The 18,834-nt window shown below is 44.6% G+C and overlaps 2 protein-coding genes across 4 annotated transcripts in view; both read right to left on the bottom strand.

Annotated features, from left to right (window-relative positions):
- The window catches only part of LOC106589612 (fatty acid synthase-like), a 30,354-nt gene extending 22,623 nt beyond the window's left edge, over positions 1-7,731 (bottom strand). Inside the window, 2 exon segments of the mRNA XM_014179802.2 lie at positions 171-316; positions 7,546-7,731. Coding sequence (XP_014035277.2) covers positions 171-297 — 127 coding nt within the window. The 5' untranslated portion in view covers positions 298-316; positions 7,546-7,731.
- Positions 7,732-9,330: 1,599 nt separating this feature from the next.
- The window catches only part of ccdc57 (coiled-coil domain containing 57), a 36,727-nt gene continuing 27,223 nt past the window's right edge, over positions 9,331-18,834 (bottom strand). For all 3 annotated transcript variants that reach the window (XM_014179804.2, XM_014179805.2, XM_014179806.2), the window contains 4 exons: positions 17,271-17,404; positions 16,149-16,289; positions 15,339-15,549; positions 9,331-10,082 (listed from right to left, as the gene is read on the bottom strand). In XM_014179804.2, the coding sequence (XP_014035279.2) occupies positions 9,919-10,082; positions 15,339-15,549; positions 16,149-16,289; positions 17,271-17,404 (650 nt within the window). In that variant the 3' untranslated portion in view covers positions 9,331-9,918. The remainder of the gene's footprint in view (positions 10,083-15,338; positions 15,550-16,148; positions 16,290-17,270; positions 17,405-18,834) is intronic.

An 18,834-nucleotide genomic window follows, 5' to 3' on the forward strand; every position in this document is an offset into this window, starting at 1 on the left:
TACGGTGTAGATTACACTCTGATGCAAGGTAGCTTGTATGTCAGTCAGATTTTCAAAGCTTGTTGTGAGTCCTTTCAGAGTGCAAAGAATCAAATAAAAACAGCAACAACATGTCTGATGTTTATGGGTCATAATCACATCCAGGTCATGGAAAGGTCACGGGGGCTCACCTGGCTTCCACCTTCGGTCATCTTCTGTTACCATGTCAACCCCATTGAAGAGGTTCTCCCAGAATTCCTCGAGGTTGTTAGACTCAGGAAGCCGGCCCGATATCCCGGCTACAACAATCTCCTCCATCCTGGGAATAAAAGGGCTACTGTGGGAGGAGAAGAGCGAGAGATTGGGTTAGATGTAGAAGAGAAGATACCAGTATCACGATACTTAGAAGCAGGGATTGACAAAGGGTTGCTCTATTGCCTGGGGCAAGTGAACTAAGCAGTCACGGAAGTTGAGCATTCTCTGAGGTTTCCCAATAGGGTAGGTTGATTTTATTGAAATGAAACTACAAAGATTTCCAGTAGTCTAAAAACTGATATTTCTGGTTCCTCCCCATTGTTTAATGTGAAGACTATGGCAGTCAGGCTAGACGAGCCTTCTCTGAGAATTTATTTGACTGACAGCAACATAAATACAAACAAGTCCAGTGCTGATCTTTCTGATTCCTTGCCTATGTGCAGGCAATATGTAACACTTCTGCGTGTAAATAGTGAATTTGCATTTTCGGGGAACCAAAAACAATACTGTCGCCCAGTCACATGTGTTTATTTTCCAAGCTATAGCACACAATATTTGAAAAAGATTTTTGGTCTGCTTCATGTTTTTTTTGTTGCCATGGAAAAATATATATATTTAATTTAAAAGCTTGGATTTAGGCTACTGGTATTGTCACAATCGTAGTTAGAGGTTAATTTCCTTTAACCTTTATTTATGCACATTGTCGTTTCTTAAACAATAACTGGTGCACGATGGCAGCAGTGTGACAAATGATCAGAAAACTACAGCCTGAGAAAATTGTGAACGCCAAGTAGGGGAGAGAAAAGGAGACTGAAAGAATTCAGAGAAATTAAGAAAGAGACAGAGGGGGAGACACAAAAGACTAGACAAAAACAACCCTATGGGAGAGTTCCCATTCCCCACAGAAACATTTCATTGCTTGCAGCCACTCTCTGACAGACAGTAGCTTGCGACTGTGAACTCCCTCACCCCCTGCAAGGAGTCTCACACTGACAACAATAGATTGACTGCTTGACCAGGCAGCACTGAGTGGGTCTGTGGAAACGAGCCCTGAAAGCCTCTTTAGCACAAAGTCATGTTCAGCGCAGCATTATAAAAAGGTGCTTTCTAGGTCAGCCAGATCACCTCAGGCGACAGCAGACTGGGCAGGGAAACAGATATCTGTATCTGCTTAAGAAGAGAAGCAGAGGAGGTACTCAGTGCATGTGTGTGTTCATGTTTGTGTGCAGTCACAGTGCATGAACAGTAGTGTGAGAGTGAACTCATCATCCAGCCCAGAACCTTCCTTCCTGGGCCAGGCCATTCCGTGCAGGCCAGCCAACCAATGACACGGCAGGGGCCAATCAGTTTATCCCAGTTCACTGAGCGATGCAGTGAGGCGCTCTACTCCAAGTTGTAGCTAACGGTTCCCTAGTTGAACACACAGCAGCCTACTGTTAGCGCCCTCACACAGGGCAGGGTCACCGACACAATACAGCTGGTGGAACCGAGCCCCTACAGTACCGATGACCCCCTAATAGGAGCGTTACAGCACTCCTCGCTCTTCAACCCTGGAAAGCTACAGGGCTTTTGTTCTGGTCCGCATGAATTCAAATTACCACGCACTTCATAGGCTAGAAGGCTATAGGTTTGTTAACTGGGATAGCACAAAAGCCTGCACAGTGCACACCCTATGGGTGCATAGGACCAACATTGAAGAACACCTTACAGATTTAAAGTTAGCCCATTGGACAGTGAGCCAGTGTGGGCCTACATCACCACTCTTAATTGGTTAACTACATTAACTCTCACTGTCTGTGTGTAGCATCTAAATACAGAGCCCAGTGAGTTCTTTAGCCAGTGTGTGTGAGTGTGTCCATCCACTGAAGCATAGCTACATTCCCTGATAACTCAACAAACTATATTTGAATGGAACTGAGAGTCCCCCACCATTCCAATAACACAGCGTACCATATAACATACAGTAGGGTCATTCCATGACCCCCACCTTCCAAATAACACAGCGTACCATATAACATACAGTAGGGTCATTCCATGTCCCCCACCATCTCAGATTGTTCTGAAATTGTTTTTGTAGTTAGAAACAGATAAAAATGAGCATTCCTGAAACATTACTTTGTTGAAATATAATTTTAAGCACCCAAATTGGCCCTTTATTTTATACGATTCATATAATCTTCAATAAATATAACACATAACATCGGATTTGGGCCATAAATCTTCATAACAATGAGTAAGACATGAGGAATCCAATAAAATGATCAAAAGCCACCCACGGACGCCCCCACGCCAATCCCACCGCAACAACCAGTATACAGCATCAGTTCTCTATGATGACTAGTATGGAGCTGCTGCTTGGAGTACACCCATTGCTTCTTCATCCTTTGTAATGTCTTCACTATGAATCTGGTGGGGGAGGGGGGGTTCCCCTGTTCAGAGAAATCAGCCATTGAAGTCACTTGCATTATTTACCTACATTCTACAAGCCTAGGGCACATTGTCATGTAAATACCTAGCTAGAAGACTAAAGTCTGAATGCCTAGCCAAGGATAAATACAAACCTGTCTAACTCGAAAGTATATAGTACACATGGAAAGAAAGGTTATGTCATTTCAGGCCTAGATTATGTTTGTTAGTGCTGCCTTGGAACAAACGCCTGCACATCTGGTACTGTTATTGGCTGAGAAGTCACCTTCCTGTGAGCAGTGGCCATGCATCTGTAAGAGTATCAGGATGTCATAGCACACAACCATCAATTGTTTAGGAAGAAATAAAATGAAAAACAACGAGGCCTAGCCTAAGCCATTCTCTTCAGAAAATAGTTGACCGGTTAAAATCCTCATCTTGGTTTTCAAAGGGCAGCCAAAATGGACACACAGGGCTGAGAACTACATTGCATTGGAACCTATACAACTCTTGCCAAAGCACTGAGTCCTAAACTCTCACACCTCAAGAGAGACTGAAAAGTGAGAACAGATGCTGCTGCTGTAACAGTTTTAGACTTTTATTGCCTGTATTACAGAGACATAAAACCATCATAAAACCAGCTAGGTCAGGGCCACTTTAATTGCTAGTTATCCATCACTGTCTGTACTAGGACCAAAAGGGTCCTAACAGCTTCTACCCAAGCCATAAGACTGCTGAACAATTCATCAAATGGCCACCCCGACTATTTACATTGACACCCCCCCCCCCCTTTGTTTTTACACTGCTGCTACTTGCTGTTTATTATCTATGCATAGTCACTTTACCCCTACCTACATGTACAAATTACCTCGACTAACCTGTACCCCCGAACATTGACTCGGTACCCCCTGTATATAGCCTTGTTATTGTATTGTGTTACTTTTATTTATTTTTAATAGACAGAATGCTGTTCAAAATCCAACAGAGGAGAGAAGGCTAAAGAGAAGCTGCAGATACAGTGGCTTGAAGAAAACAGTTGAACTAGTGAGAGTACAGAGAAGCAACCTTCTCACTAATAGGCTGCAATCTAAATAACAGTCACAGTGATACTAGAGTAACAAGTGATTTCATCAAAGCAGTTATTTTTTTAACCATGGCAGGAGAAAATTGAGTTAGATAACCATGATGCATCTGCAACAATCAAGTATCAATCTGAAGACTAAGATGCCTCGTTTATGGCACAGTGTCTTGTTTTTGTATTACTTTTTCGCCTGAATTTTATACATTTTCACACTAAATTCTCATTACTAAAATGTGTCCAGATTAAATCCTCAGGTCAATTTATACAATTTTACATTAGAAAAGCCGAACTTACACAAATTGTATACTAGTTGAAGTTTACATTAAACAATAATATTTATTACACAAAAACACCATCTGTGAACATGTTTTTTTCATTACCCTAACACTTTTTCAAGTTGCTGTAAAAAAAGTTTTTAAAGTTTAATTCACATGAGGCATCATCTAGATCATCATCGTCTTTAGATGAGCACAAATTAATTTAATCTCTTCATTTATATGCCTTCAGAATGAGGATCTTATTCTCAAACACCCTCTTTACGACACTTGACCTTCTCATTACCAAAATTACAAAAAAGCTCAAATTGGAAGAAACGTAGAGAACCATTACCGTACCAACTTGGGAGGCATGAATGGGCTTTTGTGATGTGGTCAATTGTTTGCCATCTATTACTTGCAGATTGCGCTAAGGGGCTCTCATTACCAAAACACACATTTCTCACTACGACATCATTTTTAGGTCCGTTTTGGTAATGAGAACCTTCCTTTCGGTAATGATAAATTCATTCTAATGTATAGTCGATTGGTGTGCTGTGCTGGTAACTGTAATGATTTACTAGAACCACTGCTCACACCTTTTGTACAGATTTTTTGTAAAACGTCAGTTATGTGATTAAGTAGGAGTGGTCAAGAAATATGGGGGTGTAAACCACATTCAATGTACTTAAAGCATAAAGAAAAAAAGGCACTCAGATTAAGCCAAAATTACTAAAGTATAAATTACATTTTTCTTAATATTTCCGAAATATTGGTGGATTACAGTAATAATAAGCAGGTTTCGGAGATGAAAAATAAACATAATTACGAAAAAGAAAAACACAGATCTAATCTAAGTGAACCAAGAGGAATTATGTTGGTCAAGCGCCAGTTTCATGAGAATCACCCTCCACTCCTCTGCCTATAGAGTATCACCCTGTCTGGCCATAGAGGGCTGGGTAGGAGCACGTTAGTAAAGTAGCCTAGTAAACCTACAGGGATTAAGGTGGATTATCATCTACCTGACCTGAATCTCATCACAGTAAGGCAGGGCCTTGATTGATTACATGTGTTGGATATCTACTTATGCAACACAATGACAACTACTGTACAGTGACACCATGCCATGGATGACAAAGCACACAGCCTTCCTGTGTGTGTTTCTCTCTCCGTCTCTCGGTGCATCTGTCTCTCCCCCACTCACTCAGTCTGTCGGTCATTTTTTCTGTCTGTGCTCCCATCTCCCGCTGTCCTCCACAGCCATTTTGTGTAATATAATAACTCAACCTATGAGGGAGTGACACATGCTACAGACCAACATCTGTGCAGGAAGAGAATAATGGTGTTCTTGTACAGATTACAATGAAACTGTATGGATGATTGACAATCTATAATAAAATATATATAAAAAAAACCTGTTCAAATCTAAGCCATACACCAGGGTAGCATAGTTTCACCTGCCTCAAATAGAACATGCTGCTAATTGACTTGGCTCAACTTGTCACATAGATACTAAAACACCTGAAAAGTACCTGGAGTTGTTATACATAGCAATAACATGATGTATGACAAATTCCACTGAAGTTAAAGACTACATCCATCTCTAGAAGCCAGGACATTTCATCCTGTGCCTCGATTACATGCCTGTCAAGTAGGCAAAAAAAAACACCAGCCCCTTCACTCAGGGAGACTATACCTTGTTCCTGTAGAGCTAACCTCCTGTAGGTGTTCAATCTAACTCCAGTTGGAACTAACCCGATTCAGCTTATCAACCGGCTAATTATTACAATCAGGTGTGCTAGATTAGGGTTGCAGTGAACATTTACAGGATGGTAGCTCTCCAGGAACAGGGTTGGAGAGCCCTGGTATAAAGAGAGCTAGGGTCCTGGCTGAGGCTGGGATGGGTAGGCTCACCAAACAGTGATGTCCATTTCTAATGCGATACTAGTCTGGGTAAGCCAGGGGTATTCAGCTCTTAGCCTGAGCCCACGAGGTCCAGAGACTGCTGGTTTTCTGTTCTACCTGATAATTATTTGCAAGCACCTGGTGTCCCAGGTCTAAAGCAATCCCTGATTAGAGGGGAACTATGAAAAAAATGCAGTGGAACCGGCTTCAAGGTCTGGAGTTTAGTTTGAGGGGTGCAGGCTATACTCAAGTTAGATTAGGTGCTCTCTTTTCCAAGTCTTAGGCACAAAACCTCAGATTCATGCTAAACCCTTTGGACTAGCCAAGGCCTATATGAAATATTCAAGGAAAATACCACTCAAAAACTATATTTTGGTATTTGTGGTTTCATTAGTCCACTGTTGATACAGTCCTAAAATGTTTTGCAATTCAGCAATCAAGTTTAAGATATGGACTAATTAAACAAATACCAAAAGATTAATCCACTCAGTTTCCTTTAAGTGAAGTTCAGATGACAGTGGCTGAATGACAGTGAAAGTGATTGTCTTCAGAGACACTGATACAGGGATGAGTTGTGCAATATGACTCATCAAATTACTGTCTTGCAATTACACTAAGAGGATGCGCAAAGTGCATCATGCTCACCTCCTACTAGCCATGCAGAAAATGTAACCAAAAATATATCAGAAAGAGTAGCACCAGAAAAAGGGCTCTCAAAAGGAGAGGCATCCAATTCAATACTATCCCAGGCATCAACACACAAAAAAACTAAATTAATTGAATTATGAATTACCCTTTTATGTAGACATAGCTAATCAAACCATTGTTCCTGGGCCCTATAGGTCAATACTTATAAACTACGCTCGATTATCTCCTGCTACTCCCAAATCTAGACCAGGGACACAAGCACGCCACACACGGATAACTAGCCAGCATAATCCCCTATAAATGCCAGGGCATCAGTGAATAGTAGTAGATGATTAAAACGTGTTGGCATCCAGGTAGTGATGACCATATAGCAACTCAACTGCTAGCCTTAGCAGCGGCAGGCATCACTATTGAAATTGCGCCTGAATCCATGAGCGTGTTCCTCTGCCCAGGCCTTGCTGACGCCTGCCAGATTTTAAAACGCTTGGTTAGGTATTTGACGTAGCAGCTAACCGCAACATATAGCGGCCTTTCAGTCCAACACACGGCCGATGACGTTGCACGCAACTATTGGTTAGTGGAAACAACGTCTGAGCAGGGGATGGCGACCAACATCTTTACGTTACCTAGCTTAGCTAAATGTCACCATTTCTGAGAATACGTCAACTAGCTGATGTAACGTTACCTCTTATTAAAATGCATGAACATTGTAACGAGAAAGTGTAGTAATTGATATAAAAACAATCCAGCCGATATCGAGGAAATCCATTTTGAGTTCGTTTATGTTTATTGCTACGACGCCGGTCATCATGATAAGCGAACGTCTCACCGGCTAACCTGATGAAGAAGCTATAACATTGCTAGTCTAGCAATATCAGAACAGCTTACCTGTAGTTAGGTGTTTTAATATCTGTAGAAACCACTAAAAAAGGAGAGAAATGTTAGTAAAGAAACGGTTAACGTTAGCAAAAATCCCCTCGATAATTCCTTATCTTCGGTAGATGAGAGCTTGCTTGCCTGTGATGTGCCCGTGCTACAGTTGTTCGGGAGGAATCGCGAGCTCTTCCCGTTCCCTGCCTAGCCCTTCCAATTTCTCTCGCTTCTTTGATTCCCTTTCTCTATTTAATTTAAATGTCTGACATGCTCTCCCCGGCCACGCCACATGGGCTGACAGCTTGGCTGGGCTGTCCAGTCCAATGAGAAAAGAGGCAGGGCTCACAGTCTCAGCCAGTGATGGGGTGATTCGCTGAACGCTGTAGTTTCGGAAAAAAACGGAAGAAAGCGATGGAAAGGTTACTGTAGTACATTGGATGTATCCTATGTGCTAGTCCAATGTGCGAGTGCACCGGTAGCCTAGCTCAGTTTCCCCCGCCCCGTTATATTGATAAAGCCCAAAGCCAAGTCCAAGTTCATCACTCAAGTTCAAAGCGCAGAACCATCACTTACAGGTCTGAGCTGTGTTCAGATTTCACACTGATTGAACAATAACTAATTTCGAAATCTTGCAGAAAGGAGGACACATGCAATAGTCCATGGACTTTGGGAAACACATTTGACAATCTTGATCAATTAGATTTTTCCCCTTTTTATTCACAAATGTATGATTTTTGACAATGCAATTTATTGGAGATGGATATACCATTAAATCATGGTGGATTTAGCCTACACAAGGTAAATATTTCCCCTAACATATTAATAATGAATGAATGTATTCTTTACAGCATGTGTAACGCATTTGGAAATCTACTAGTGCAGATTAGGCCAATACTATGTTGAATATAATTTCTATGAACTGCATGGTCACCTGTGGTTGACGTTGTGGAAATGATATATCTATCAATGCATGTGTTCGATCACCTGTACGAATTGAAGGAGTCATCATAACTTCTTTTTTTTATCATTGAAATATTTTATATCCATTGTTTTGCATGTATAGAAAGATAATCATTTATTTTATTCCACCCAAGTATTCAGAGTCTTTTGTATTGTTTAACAAGAGGTTTGGTAATACTTTATAATAACTTCCACCAATAAGTCATTATAAAATGTTTATAATTACTTAGAAATGCGTTATACATAAAACATGTAAATGTTCATGAATTGTAATGCTTATGAGTATAAATGTTAATAAATAATTAAATACTTATTTTATAGTTTATAAAATAGTTTGTGCTTATTCATGTATATTTTTATATATTATTAATGGGTATTTTACCCAAACTCAGTCAGTAGGCATTTCTTCTGTAGGTTGAACTTGAGGAGCAACCATAACACACCTGAAATAGGTTATTATGGCGAATGTACAGTCAGGCTGACAAACCAGGTAGCACACACCCAAATCGTGCCAGCTGTGATCATAGTTGTGATATTTTACAAACGTGAAAATGAACCAATCACAGAGCAGGGGTGTGTGGGCACTTCCAATCAGCGTGGATGTGAGGGTGTTGCTAGGAGATAGGGTGATGTGATGACAGTGAGGGGAGGAGCTTGTTGCCAGGGCAGCAAGAATGGTGATGTAATCAGAAATGCTGCCTGACTGTTGGGGTTACTAGAGTTCAATGGTGAAGATGGCATGTGGAGGATGGCATGATGTGGAGAGAAACTACTACTTACTTTGTACTGTTCTGTCAGTATCTTGGACTGTACTTATTTACTAACCTAACTTCTAATCAAGATAACCTGTAGAAATATGTACATAATGTGTTAACATTCATATTTCATAAGATCCCTTTTCAAGGTCAGATTTGTAACAATTCTGGTTTGGTGTAACACTTTTTCAATAAAGGAAACATTTCTAAAAAATTAAAAAATTGAATTAATGTTTTATTGGAAAAATCACAACTTCATGATTTGGTATAAAATCAACACAGATAAGAAGGCCTGTTCAGGACCCGTACAACAAGAGCACCTAACAGTTGATTTGTCATGATGCGAGAAAAACATGAGAAGGTACAAAATTGTGCTTTTCAGTGTGAGCATCAGTAAAAGGAAGCACAGTACGAACTTCAATGAATCCTCTCTTTCCTGAGGTGTAAGGCCAAGTGGTTCCCCCTGGCCTGAGCAGATAGTTACTATCTACCTAATCTGGGTGCCAGACTGGATCTGCTGTCAGCACCACTCCCCTGGTGGCCATGACAAGACAAACAAGCCTGGCTAGAGCAGAACCAGCCTGGCACCACCCACGCAATATCTATTACCTTCTGCACCAGCCTCTGATATTATAGTAACACTCTAGTTTACAGTACAGAAATGACTAGGTATTTACTTGTCAGTTCTACCTACTAAGTATGTTGGTATTCGTTAAATCAAGCAAAACAAGGCAACATTTGGTACCAGGTACCAACAGTTACCAACTGTGTTGAATTCTGTTAGCCTACCAGAAAGTCTCCATCAGTCTTTGATATTGTAGTTCCTGATCTTGCCCCCCCTCACACTAGTCTTGGTCTTCCTGGCAGACGGCCTGGCTGGTTTCATCCTCTCCAGGACAGGTGCTCTGCACCCCTTCACCCCCCCTGCCTGGGCCCCAGGGCTGGGCTCATTCAGCTCACCATCACCTGGGTGCAGATGTGTAGAAATTCAATTCCAGCCTTGTAAAAGGTTGTTTCATGGGCAGAATGAGACAGTGAGTGAGACTGTGTGTTGCAGTACAGTGCCTGTCTCCCTCAGTTCCAAACAGACAGTGAATGAGGGCTTATTCCCACAGAGAAACACAGACACACTCACTCAGTGCTGCCTGGTCAAGGACATTATTTCCAACCTGAGACGCCTTTCAAAATGTTAGCAATGAAAAGCCTGCTGGCTGTGAAATCCAACCCCCTGCAAGGTATTTGAGGTCGACTACAATGTACCGGGCAGCACTGAACGCATCTGCGAGGATGAGGCCTAAGGGACTGCCACCGAAAGTGACTGCGGTGCAGAGTGCCTGCATGGCTGCCTAGAGACAGAGCTCACATTGTGCCTATCTGAATCTCTCTCCACCACACAGAGAGGCAGAGGCTTATTGCACCAACATCTCCATTATCTATACTACTGTACAACACCATGGTTACCATTATCCCCTCTCCTGACAGAGTACTAAATATTAAGTAAGTATGTGTTCGTAATAAAATTCAACTTGGACACCTTTATGGGCATTGCTTATCTTTACCAATGCGTCTAAAGATTGCCTATCTTTACCAATGCGTCTAAAGTGAGTAAGTAAGGTGTTCCGGAACTCCAATTTGAGCAGCAGCAGCTGAAAAATGAGCTCCTACAAATATTGAAATGTACATGGTTTTTAGAGTGAAGTACATCGGAAAAAAGCAAAAGAAAACTGCAAGACTGAATAGGAGAAAAAACAAGCAACAAACAAAGAAGATAGGCTTTTGAAAAAATAACTATTTTTCATAAAATTGTAGTTATCTTAGCAAGCTGAATTGTTTACCAGTTGCTAAGCAGTTGCTAGGGACTCTTTTGGAAGAAGCTAGCTAGCTAACGAAGAACAACAAAGAATATCTAGTTAACAGAAGAAAAGAAAGAGAAAATCAGGACAGAAGAAAAAGGATATCAAAGTGAAACAGTTCTCTAAAGACAAGAGACAATAATACAAGAAACAACACTTCTGTAGCTTGTCAACTATGTGTCTGTCTATCCCTGTTCTCTCCTCTCTGCACAGGCCATACAAACGCTTCACACCGCATGGCCGCTGCCACTCTAACCTGGTGGTCCCAGCGCGCACGACCCACGTGGAGTTCCAGGTCTCCGGCAGCCTCTGGAACTGCCGGTCTGCAGCCAACAAGGCTGAGTTCATCTCAGCCTATGCTACCCTCCAGTCCCTAGACTTCCTGGCGCTGACGGAAACATGGATTACCACAGATAACACTGCTACTCCTACTGCTCTCTCTTCGTCTGCCCACGTGTTCTCGCATACCCCTAGAGCATCGAGCCAGCGGGGTGGTGGCACTGGAATCCTCATCTCTCCCAAGTGGACATTCTCTCTTTCTCCCCTGACCCATCTGTCTATCTCCTCATTTGAATTCCATGCTGTCACAGTTACCAGCCCTTTCAAGCTTAACATCCTTATCATTTATCGCCCTCCAGGTTCCCTTGGAGAGTTCATCAATGAGCTTGACGCCTTGATAAGTTCCTTTCCTGAGGATGGCTCACCTCTCACAGTTCTGGGTGACTTTAACCTCCCCACGTCTACCTTCGACTCATTCCTCTCTGCCTCCTTCTTTCCACTCCTCTCCTCTTTTGACCTCACCCTCTCACCTTCCCCCCCTACTCACAAGGCAGGCAATACGCTTGACCTCATCTTTACTAGATGCTGTTCTTCCACTAATCTCATTGCAACTCCCCTCCAAATCTCCGACCACTACCTTGTATCCTTTTCCCTCTTGCTCTCATCCAACACTTCTCACTCTGCCCCTACTCGGATGGTATTGCGCCGTCCCAACCTTCGCTCTCTCTCTCCCGCTACTCTCTCCTCTTCCATCCTATCATCTCTTCCCTCTGCTCAAACCTTCTCCAACCTATCTCCTGATTCTGCCTCCTCAACCCTCCTCTCCTCCCTTTCTGCATCCTTTGATTTTCTCTGTCCCCTATCCTCCAGGCCGGCTCGGTCCTCCCCTCCTGCTCCGTGGCTCGACGACTCACTACGAGCTCACAGAACAAGGCTCCGGGCAGCCGAGCGGAAATGGAGGAAAACTCGCCTCCCCTGCGGACCTGGCATCCTTTCACTCACTCCTCTCTACATTCTCCTCTTCTGTCTCTGCTGCTAAAGCCACTTTCTACCACTCTAAATTCCAAGCATCTGCCTCTAACCCTAGGAAGCTCTTTGCTACCTTCTCCTCCCTCCTGAATCCTCCTCCCCCCCCCCCCCCTCCCTCTCTGCGGATGACTTCGTCAACCATTTTGAAAAGAAGGTTGACGATATCCGATCCTCGTTTGCTAAGTCAAACGACACCGCTGGTCCTGCTCACACTGCCCTACCCTGTGCTTTGACCTCTTTCTCCCCTCTCTCTCCAGATGAAATCTCGCGTCTTGTGACGGCCGGCCGCCCAACAACCTGCCCACTTGACCCTATCCCCTCCTCTCTTCTCCAGACCATTTCCGGAGACCTTCTCCCCTTCCTCACCTCGCTCATCAACTCATCCTTGACCGCTGGCTACGTCCCTTCCGTCTTCAAGAGAGCGAGAGTTGCACCCCTTCTGAAAAAACCTACACTCGATCCCTCCGATGTCAACAACTACAGACCAGTATCCCTTCTTTCTTTTCTCTCCAAAACTCTTGAACGTGCCGTCCTTGGCCAGCTCTCCTGCTATCTCTCTCAGAATGACCTTCTTGATCCTAATCAGTCAGGTTTCAAGACTGGGCATTCAACTGAGACTGCTCTTCTCTGTGTCACGGAGGCTCTCCGCACTGCTAAAGCTAACTCTCTCTCCTCTGCTCTCATCCTTCTAGACCTATCTGCTGCCTTTGATACTGTGAACCATCAGATCCTCCTCTCCACCCTCTCCGAGTTGGGCATCTCCGGCGCGGCCCACGCTTGGATTGCGTCCTACCTGACAGATCGCTCCTACCAGGTGGCGTGGCGAGAATCTGTCTCCGCACCATGCGCTCTCACCACTGGTGTCCCCCAGGGCTCTGTTCTAGGCCCTCTCCTATTCTCGCTATACACCAAGTCACTTGGCTCTGTCATATCCTCACATGGTCTCTCCTATCATTGCTATGCAGACGACACACAATTAATCTTCTCCTTTCCCCCTTCTGATAACCAGGCGGCGAATCGCATCTCTGCATGTCTGTCAGACATATCAGTGTGGATGACGGATCACCAGCTCAAGCTGAACCTCGGCAAGACGGAGCTGCTCTTCCTCCCGGGGAAGGACTGCCCATTCCATGATCTCGCCATCACGGTTGACAACTCCCTTGTGTCCTCCTCCCAGAGTGCTAAGAACCTTGGCGTGATCCTGGACAACACCCTGTCGTTCTCCACTAACATCAAGGCGGTGACCCGATCCTGTAGGTTCATGCTCTACAACATTCGCAGAGTACGACCCTGCCTCACACAGGAAGCGGCGCAGGTCCTAATCCAGGCACTTGTCATCTCCCGTCTGGATTACTGCAACTCGCTGTTGGCTGGGCTCCCTGCCTGTGCCATTAAACCCCTACAACTCATCCAGAACGCCGCAGCCCGTCTGGTGTTCAACCTTCCCAAGTTCTCTCACGTCACCCCGCTCCTCCGCTCTCTCCACTGGCTTCCAGTTGAAGCTCGCATCCGCTACAAGACCATGGTGATTGCCTACGGAGCTGTGGAGGGAACGGCACCTCCATACCTTCAGCCTCTGATCAGGCCCTACACCCAAACAAGGGCACTGCGTTCATCCACCACTGGCCTGCTGGCCCCCCTACCTCTGAGGAAGCACAGTTCCCGCTCAGCTCAGTCAAAACTGTTCGCTGCTCTGGCACCCCAATGGTGGAACAAGCTCCCTCACGACGCCAGGACAGCGGAGTCAATCACCACCTTCCGGAGACACCTGAAACCCCACCTCTTTAAGGAATACCTAGGATAGGATAAAGTAATCCTTCTAACCCCCCCCTTAAAAGATTTAGATGCACTATTGTAAAGTGGTTGTTCCACTGGATATCATAAGGTGAATGCACCATTTTGTAAGTCGCTCTGGATAAGAGCATCTGCTAAATGACTTAAATGTAATGTAATGTAAAGATTGCTTTCCTCTATCATTTACCCAGCAATTATGCTATTGGTATATACCACAACCCTCTTTGTTGAAGTCTCTGATGGTATACACTTGTTGCATGCCCCCCCAGCTCCATTCTCCTCACACATGAGAGCCCTGTGTGTGTTCTTCTCAACGTTTACTCAGTATAATGTGGAAACCCTTGGCAGTCTACTGCTGGGCCAACGGTGAGGCAATGCCTCTGTTCTAAATCTAATCTGAAAGATGGACACTGTGTTGGATGACCTTCACTACTGTCTGTGACCTGTTGCAGTGGCAAGACACATACGAACACGCAGCAATAGATCCAGGCTATCAGTCAGCACTTCTTCTAGCAGGCGGTAGCTGTGTTGGTGCCAGCCAAGCCTGGCCAGTGCCCTGGGCTCTGCAAACAACACCAGTGTCAACAGAGCCAGACCTAACCCATGAGTGGCTCCCCTGTCCACTGATTGAGAAACTGTTCCCAGTCCAGAACAGAGTCCCTGGTCAGAGCCTTCACCCTGTCACCGCTGTGATCTGGCCCCAGACTCAAGGGTATGTTCCAAATGGCACCCTATTCCCCATGTAGTGCACTCATTTTGTCCAGGACCAAAAGTAGTGCACTAGGAAAAAGGATGCTATTTGGGACAGATACAAGGCCACCAGTTGGGAAACCTCCCTCCTCCTCTGTGGCCAGACTGCAACTCTGTCTTTACTTAAACCTCAGCCAGGTGAAATGATAAACACTATTATCATCATCTCATACAAATAGCCTTTCGGCCTGAGGCCTAGTTAATACATTCCAATGTACTGTAGTGACTTGGCAGATGTAGCTAACCTTGGTGTGTGTGTGTGTGTCATGAGAGAGTGATGCTGGACTTCCTGTACCAGATACTCCGCTAAGTGCTAAATGGCCAATAGAATGCAGACACACCAGTTGGTTTATAATGGTGTGACTCACAGAGGAGGGAGAAAGAAAGAAAGAAAGAAAGAAAGAAAGAAAGAAAGAAAGAAAGAAAGAAAGAAAGAAAGAAAGAAAGAAAGGAAGGAGAGCGCTGATAAGTAATTTGACAAATACCTTCACCTCACTGTCTCCAGGTAAACTCTCACCTCTCTCAGAACAGCTCTCCCGGGATGTGAGTATGGAGGGGCTGAGACCTCTGTCCAGCATCTGCCACACCTCCCTTAGTGAACCCTCTGTCGCCACCGACGACAGCAGTAGAGGACCTGACGGGCTGGAAGCGGTTCGTGACCCGAGGTCCAGCTGCAGGGAGCTCTGGGATTGGCTGATAGGAGGGGTGTTCTCTTTAGTCCTAGGACGCTGAGGAAGAGGAGAGAAGGTAGAAGATGAAGAAGTGAAGACACTGTCTTTGTTTTACTTAACAACTTCTTACTCAGGTTTAAGTAATATTACATTTTGCACAGAATTTTTAAACTGAGTATGATATCAGTGCTATGTTATTTCTGTTGCTATAGTTAATAATGCAATATGTAACTTTTTGGGGATGGACCAAATTCACATAGACATGTGTTATAGATCTGTCATTCTCATTGAAAGCAAGTCTAAGAAGCAGCAGATATGTTCTATGTGACTATTTCTATGCGTCCCGTTCTAAAGTTTCATTTTTGCGTCTTTTACTATCAAGCAGCTGAAAATACAACATTTTTGGTTATTGAAAATATATTTCACAGCAGTTTAGATGGTACAATGATTCTCTACACTATACTTGATTGTTTAGTCACATAAACTGAAATTAGGCAAACTATTACAATTTTAGCAACCAAAAAAATGGCAGAGGGATAAGCCTTTTTGGCCAGACATCAACTCTGTATATTGAAGTGAGTTGAGAAGCCAAGCTCTTGCAGTATTGGTCCTCAGGTCAGGTGGTATCTGACACTGTAGACAGACATTACTGTTACCTCATGTCTATCTGTGTCCTTGTGCCCCTGGCCCCAGGGGTTGGTGACCCTGTCTCTGTCTCCAATCTTGCTCTCTGAGAGGAGAGGCCTCACCATGATAGGAGCCCCCTTCCTCTGCTCTCTCTGGGCATACTGCAGCTCCTGAAGAGAATCATGATTTACTCTGCTGCTCCCTCTGATGGTCACACAGAGTACTGATATTTCCCCCCCCACTTTTATTTAACCAGGTAGACCAGTTGAGAACAAGTTCTCATTTACAGCTGCGACCTGGCCAAGATAGAGCAAAGCAGTGCGACACAAACAACACAGAGTTCCACATGGGATAAACAAACGTACAGTCAATAACACAATAGAAAAGTCTATATACAGTGTGTGCAAATGTAGTAAGATTAGGGAGGTAAGGCAATAAATAGGCCATAGTGGCGAAATAATTACAATTTAGCAATTAAACACTGGAGTGATAGATGTGCAGAAGATGAATGTGCAAGTAGAGATACTGGGGTGCAAAGGAGCAAAACAAATAACAATATGGGGATGAGGTAGTTGGGTGGGCTATTTACAGATGGGCTATGTACAGGTGCAATGATCGGTAAGCTGCTCTGACAGCGGATGCTTAAAGTTAGTGAGGGAGATATAAGTCTCTAGCTTCAGTGATTTTTGCAATTCATTCCAGTCATTGGCAGCAGAGAACTGGAAGGAAAGGCAGCCAAAGGAGGAATTGGCTTTGGGGGTGACTGGTGAAATATACCTGCTGGAGCGCGTGCTACGGGTGTATGCTGCTATGGTGACCAGTGAGCTGAGATAAGGAGGGGCTTTACCTAGCAAAGACTTATAGATGACCTGGAGCCAGTGGGTGCTTAATATGAGTCTGGAAGGAGAGTTTACAGTCTAACCAGACACCTAGGTATTTGTAGTTGTCCACATATTCTAAGTCAGAACCGTCCAGAGTAGTGATGCTAGACGGGCGGGCGGGTACGGGCAGCGATCGGTTGAAGAGCATGAATTTAGTTTTGCTTGAATTTAAGAGCAGTTGGACGATCTACATTGCAGTCCTAACCTGAGATATGACAATGTAGCTTTCACACTACTGTCTCATTGACATCAAGGGGTAAGCGCTCAGACCTGTGTGGTGAGCTGGTACTGCAGTTGTTCTAGGGCAGAAAGCCGACCCTGCTGGTGCTGGGTGTCTCTGGATGGGTCTCTCTCTGGCTCCATAGACACTGGGGCTAGAGAGGATTTGGGAGCAGATTGAAGAACTGAAAGAGAGAGAGAGAGAGGAATAACAAGAGAGAGTTATAAGTGTGAGAAAATAGCAAGGAGAGAAGTGTGTATACGTATGCGTGTGTCAGTGGAGGCTGCTGGGGGAGGACGGCTCATAATAATGAGTGTAATGTAGTGTAATGGCTGGAATGGTGTGAATGTGTTTACTACCTTTCCATTTACTCCATTCCAGCCATTATTATGAGCCGTCCTCCCATGAGCAGCCTCCATTGGTGTGTGTGTGTGTGAGAGAGAGCAGAGGTGTCCAGGGTGTTTGTGTTTTTCCTCCGGCCCCTGGGGCTGCGTGTGATCTCTGCTAAATCCCCCATAATCCCACGGGGCAGCAGGGATCAGGGTGACCGGCGGGGTGGAAGAGCAACACGGCAGAGAATACTTCCTGTCCCTGTTAACACTACCACACCACCGGACCAATCACAACACAGCTGGACTTCCTGTTTACACTTTCCCTGCAAAGCCAATTCGAATGAGTTTACATTATACTGTTATCATAGCATGGCCAATCAAATGAGAGTACATTAGACTGTTATCATGGACTAGTTAAAAATAGGTTCATAGTCTGGGGGATTAAGCTGTCATCATGCAGTATTGGTTATGTGTTATCTGGTCTATATAGCCTAGCTGCCATTTGCAATATGATTGGCTTTAATATTGCTGATAAATTGTAGGTTCTATCAATTGAATTGTTTGCATTATTTCTAATCCCCCTTATTATACCTTTTTCCTATATACTTCCCCCCCCCATCCTCCCCTCCCTACCATCCCTACCCTAACCATCCCTACCCTCCCCTCCCCTCCCTACCATCCCTACCCTAACCATCCCTACCTACCATCCCTACCCCTCCCTAACATCCCTACCCTAACCATCCCTACCCTCCCCTACCTACCTACCATCCCTACCGTAACCATCTCTACCCTAACCATCCCTACCTACCATACCTACCCTAACCATCCCTACCCTAACCATCCCTACCCTCCCCTACCTACCTACCATCCCTACCTACCATACCTACCCTAACCATCCCTACCCTAACCATCCCTACCATCCCTACCCTACCCTAACCATCCCTACCCTCCCATCACCTCCCTACCTACCATCCCTACCCTAACCATCCCTACCCTAACCATCCCTACCCTCCCATCACCTCCCTACCCTAACCATCCCTACCCTAACCATCCCTACCCTCCCATCAACTCCCTACCTACCATCCCGACCCTACCCTAACCATCCCTACCATCCCTAACCATCCCTACCCTCCCCTCCCCTACCTACCTACCATCCCTACCCTAACCATCCCTACCCCTCCCTACCATCCCTACCCTAACAATCCCTACCCAACCCTAACCATCCCCACCCTACCATCCCTACCCTAACCATCCCTACCCTAACCATCTCTACGCTACCATC

The sequence above is a fragment of the Salmo salar genome, chromosome ssa28 (genome assembly GCF_905237065.1).
Source record: "Salmo salar chromosome ssa28, Ssal_v3.1, whole genome shotgun sequence".
Taxonomy (NCBI): Eukaryota; Metazoa; Chordata; class Actinopteri; order Salmoniformes; family Salmonidae; genus Salmo; species Salmo salar.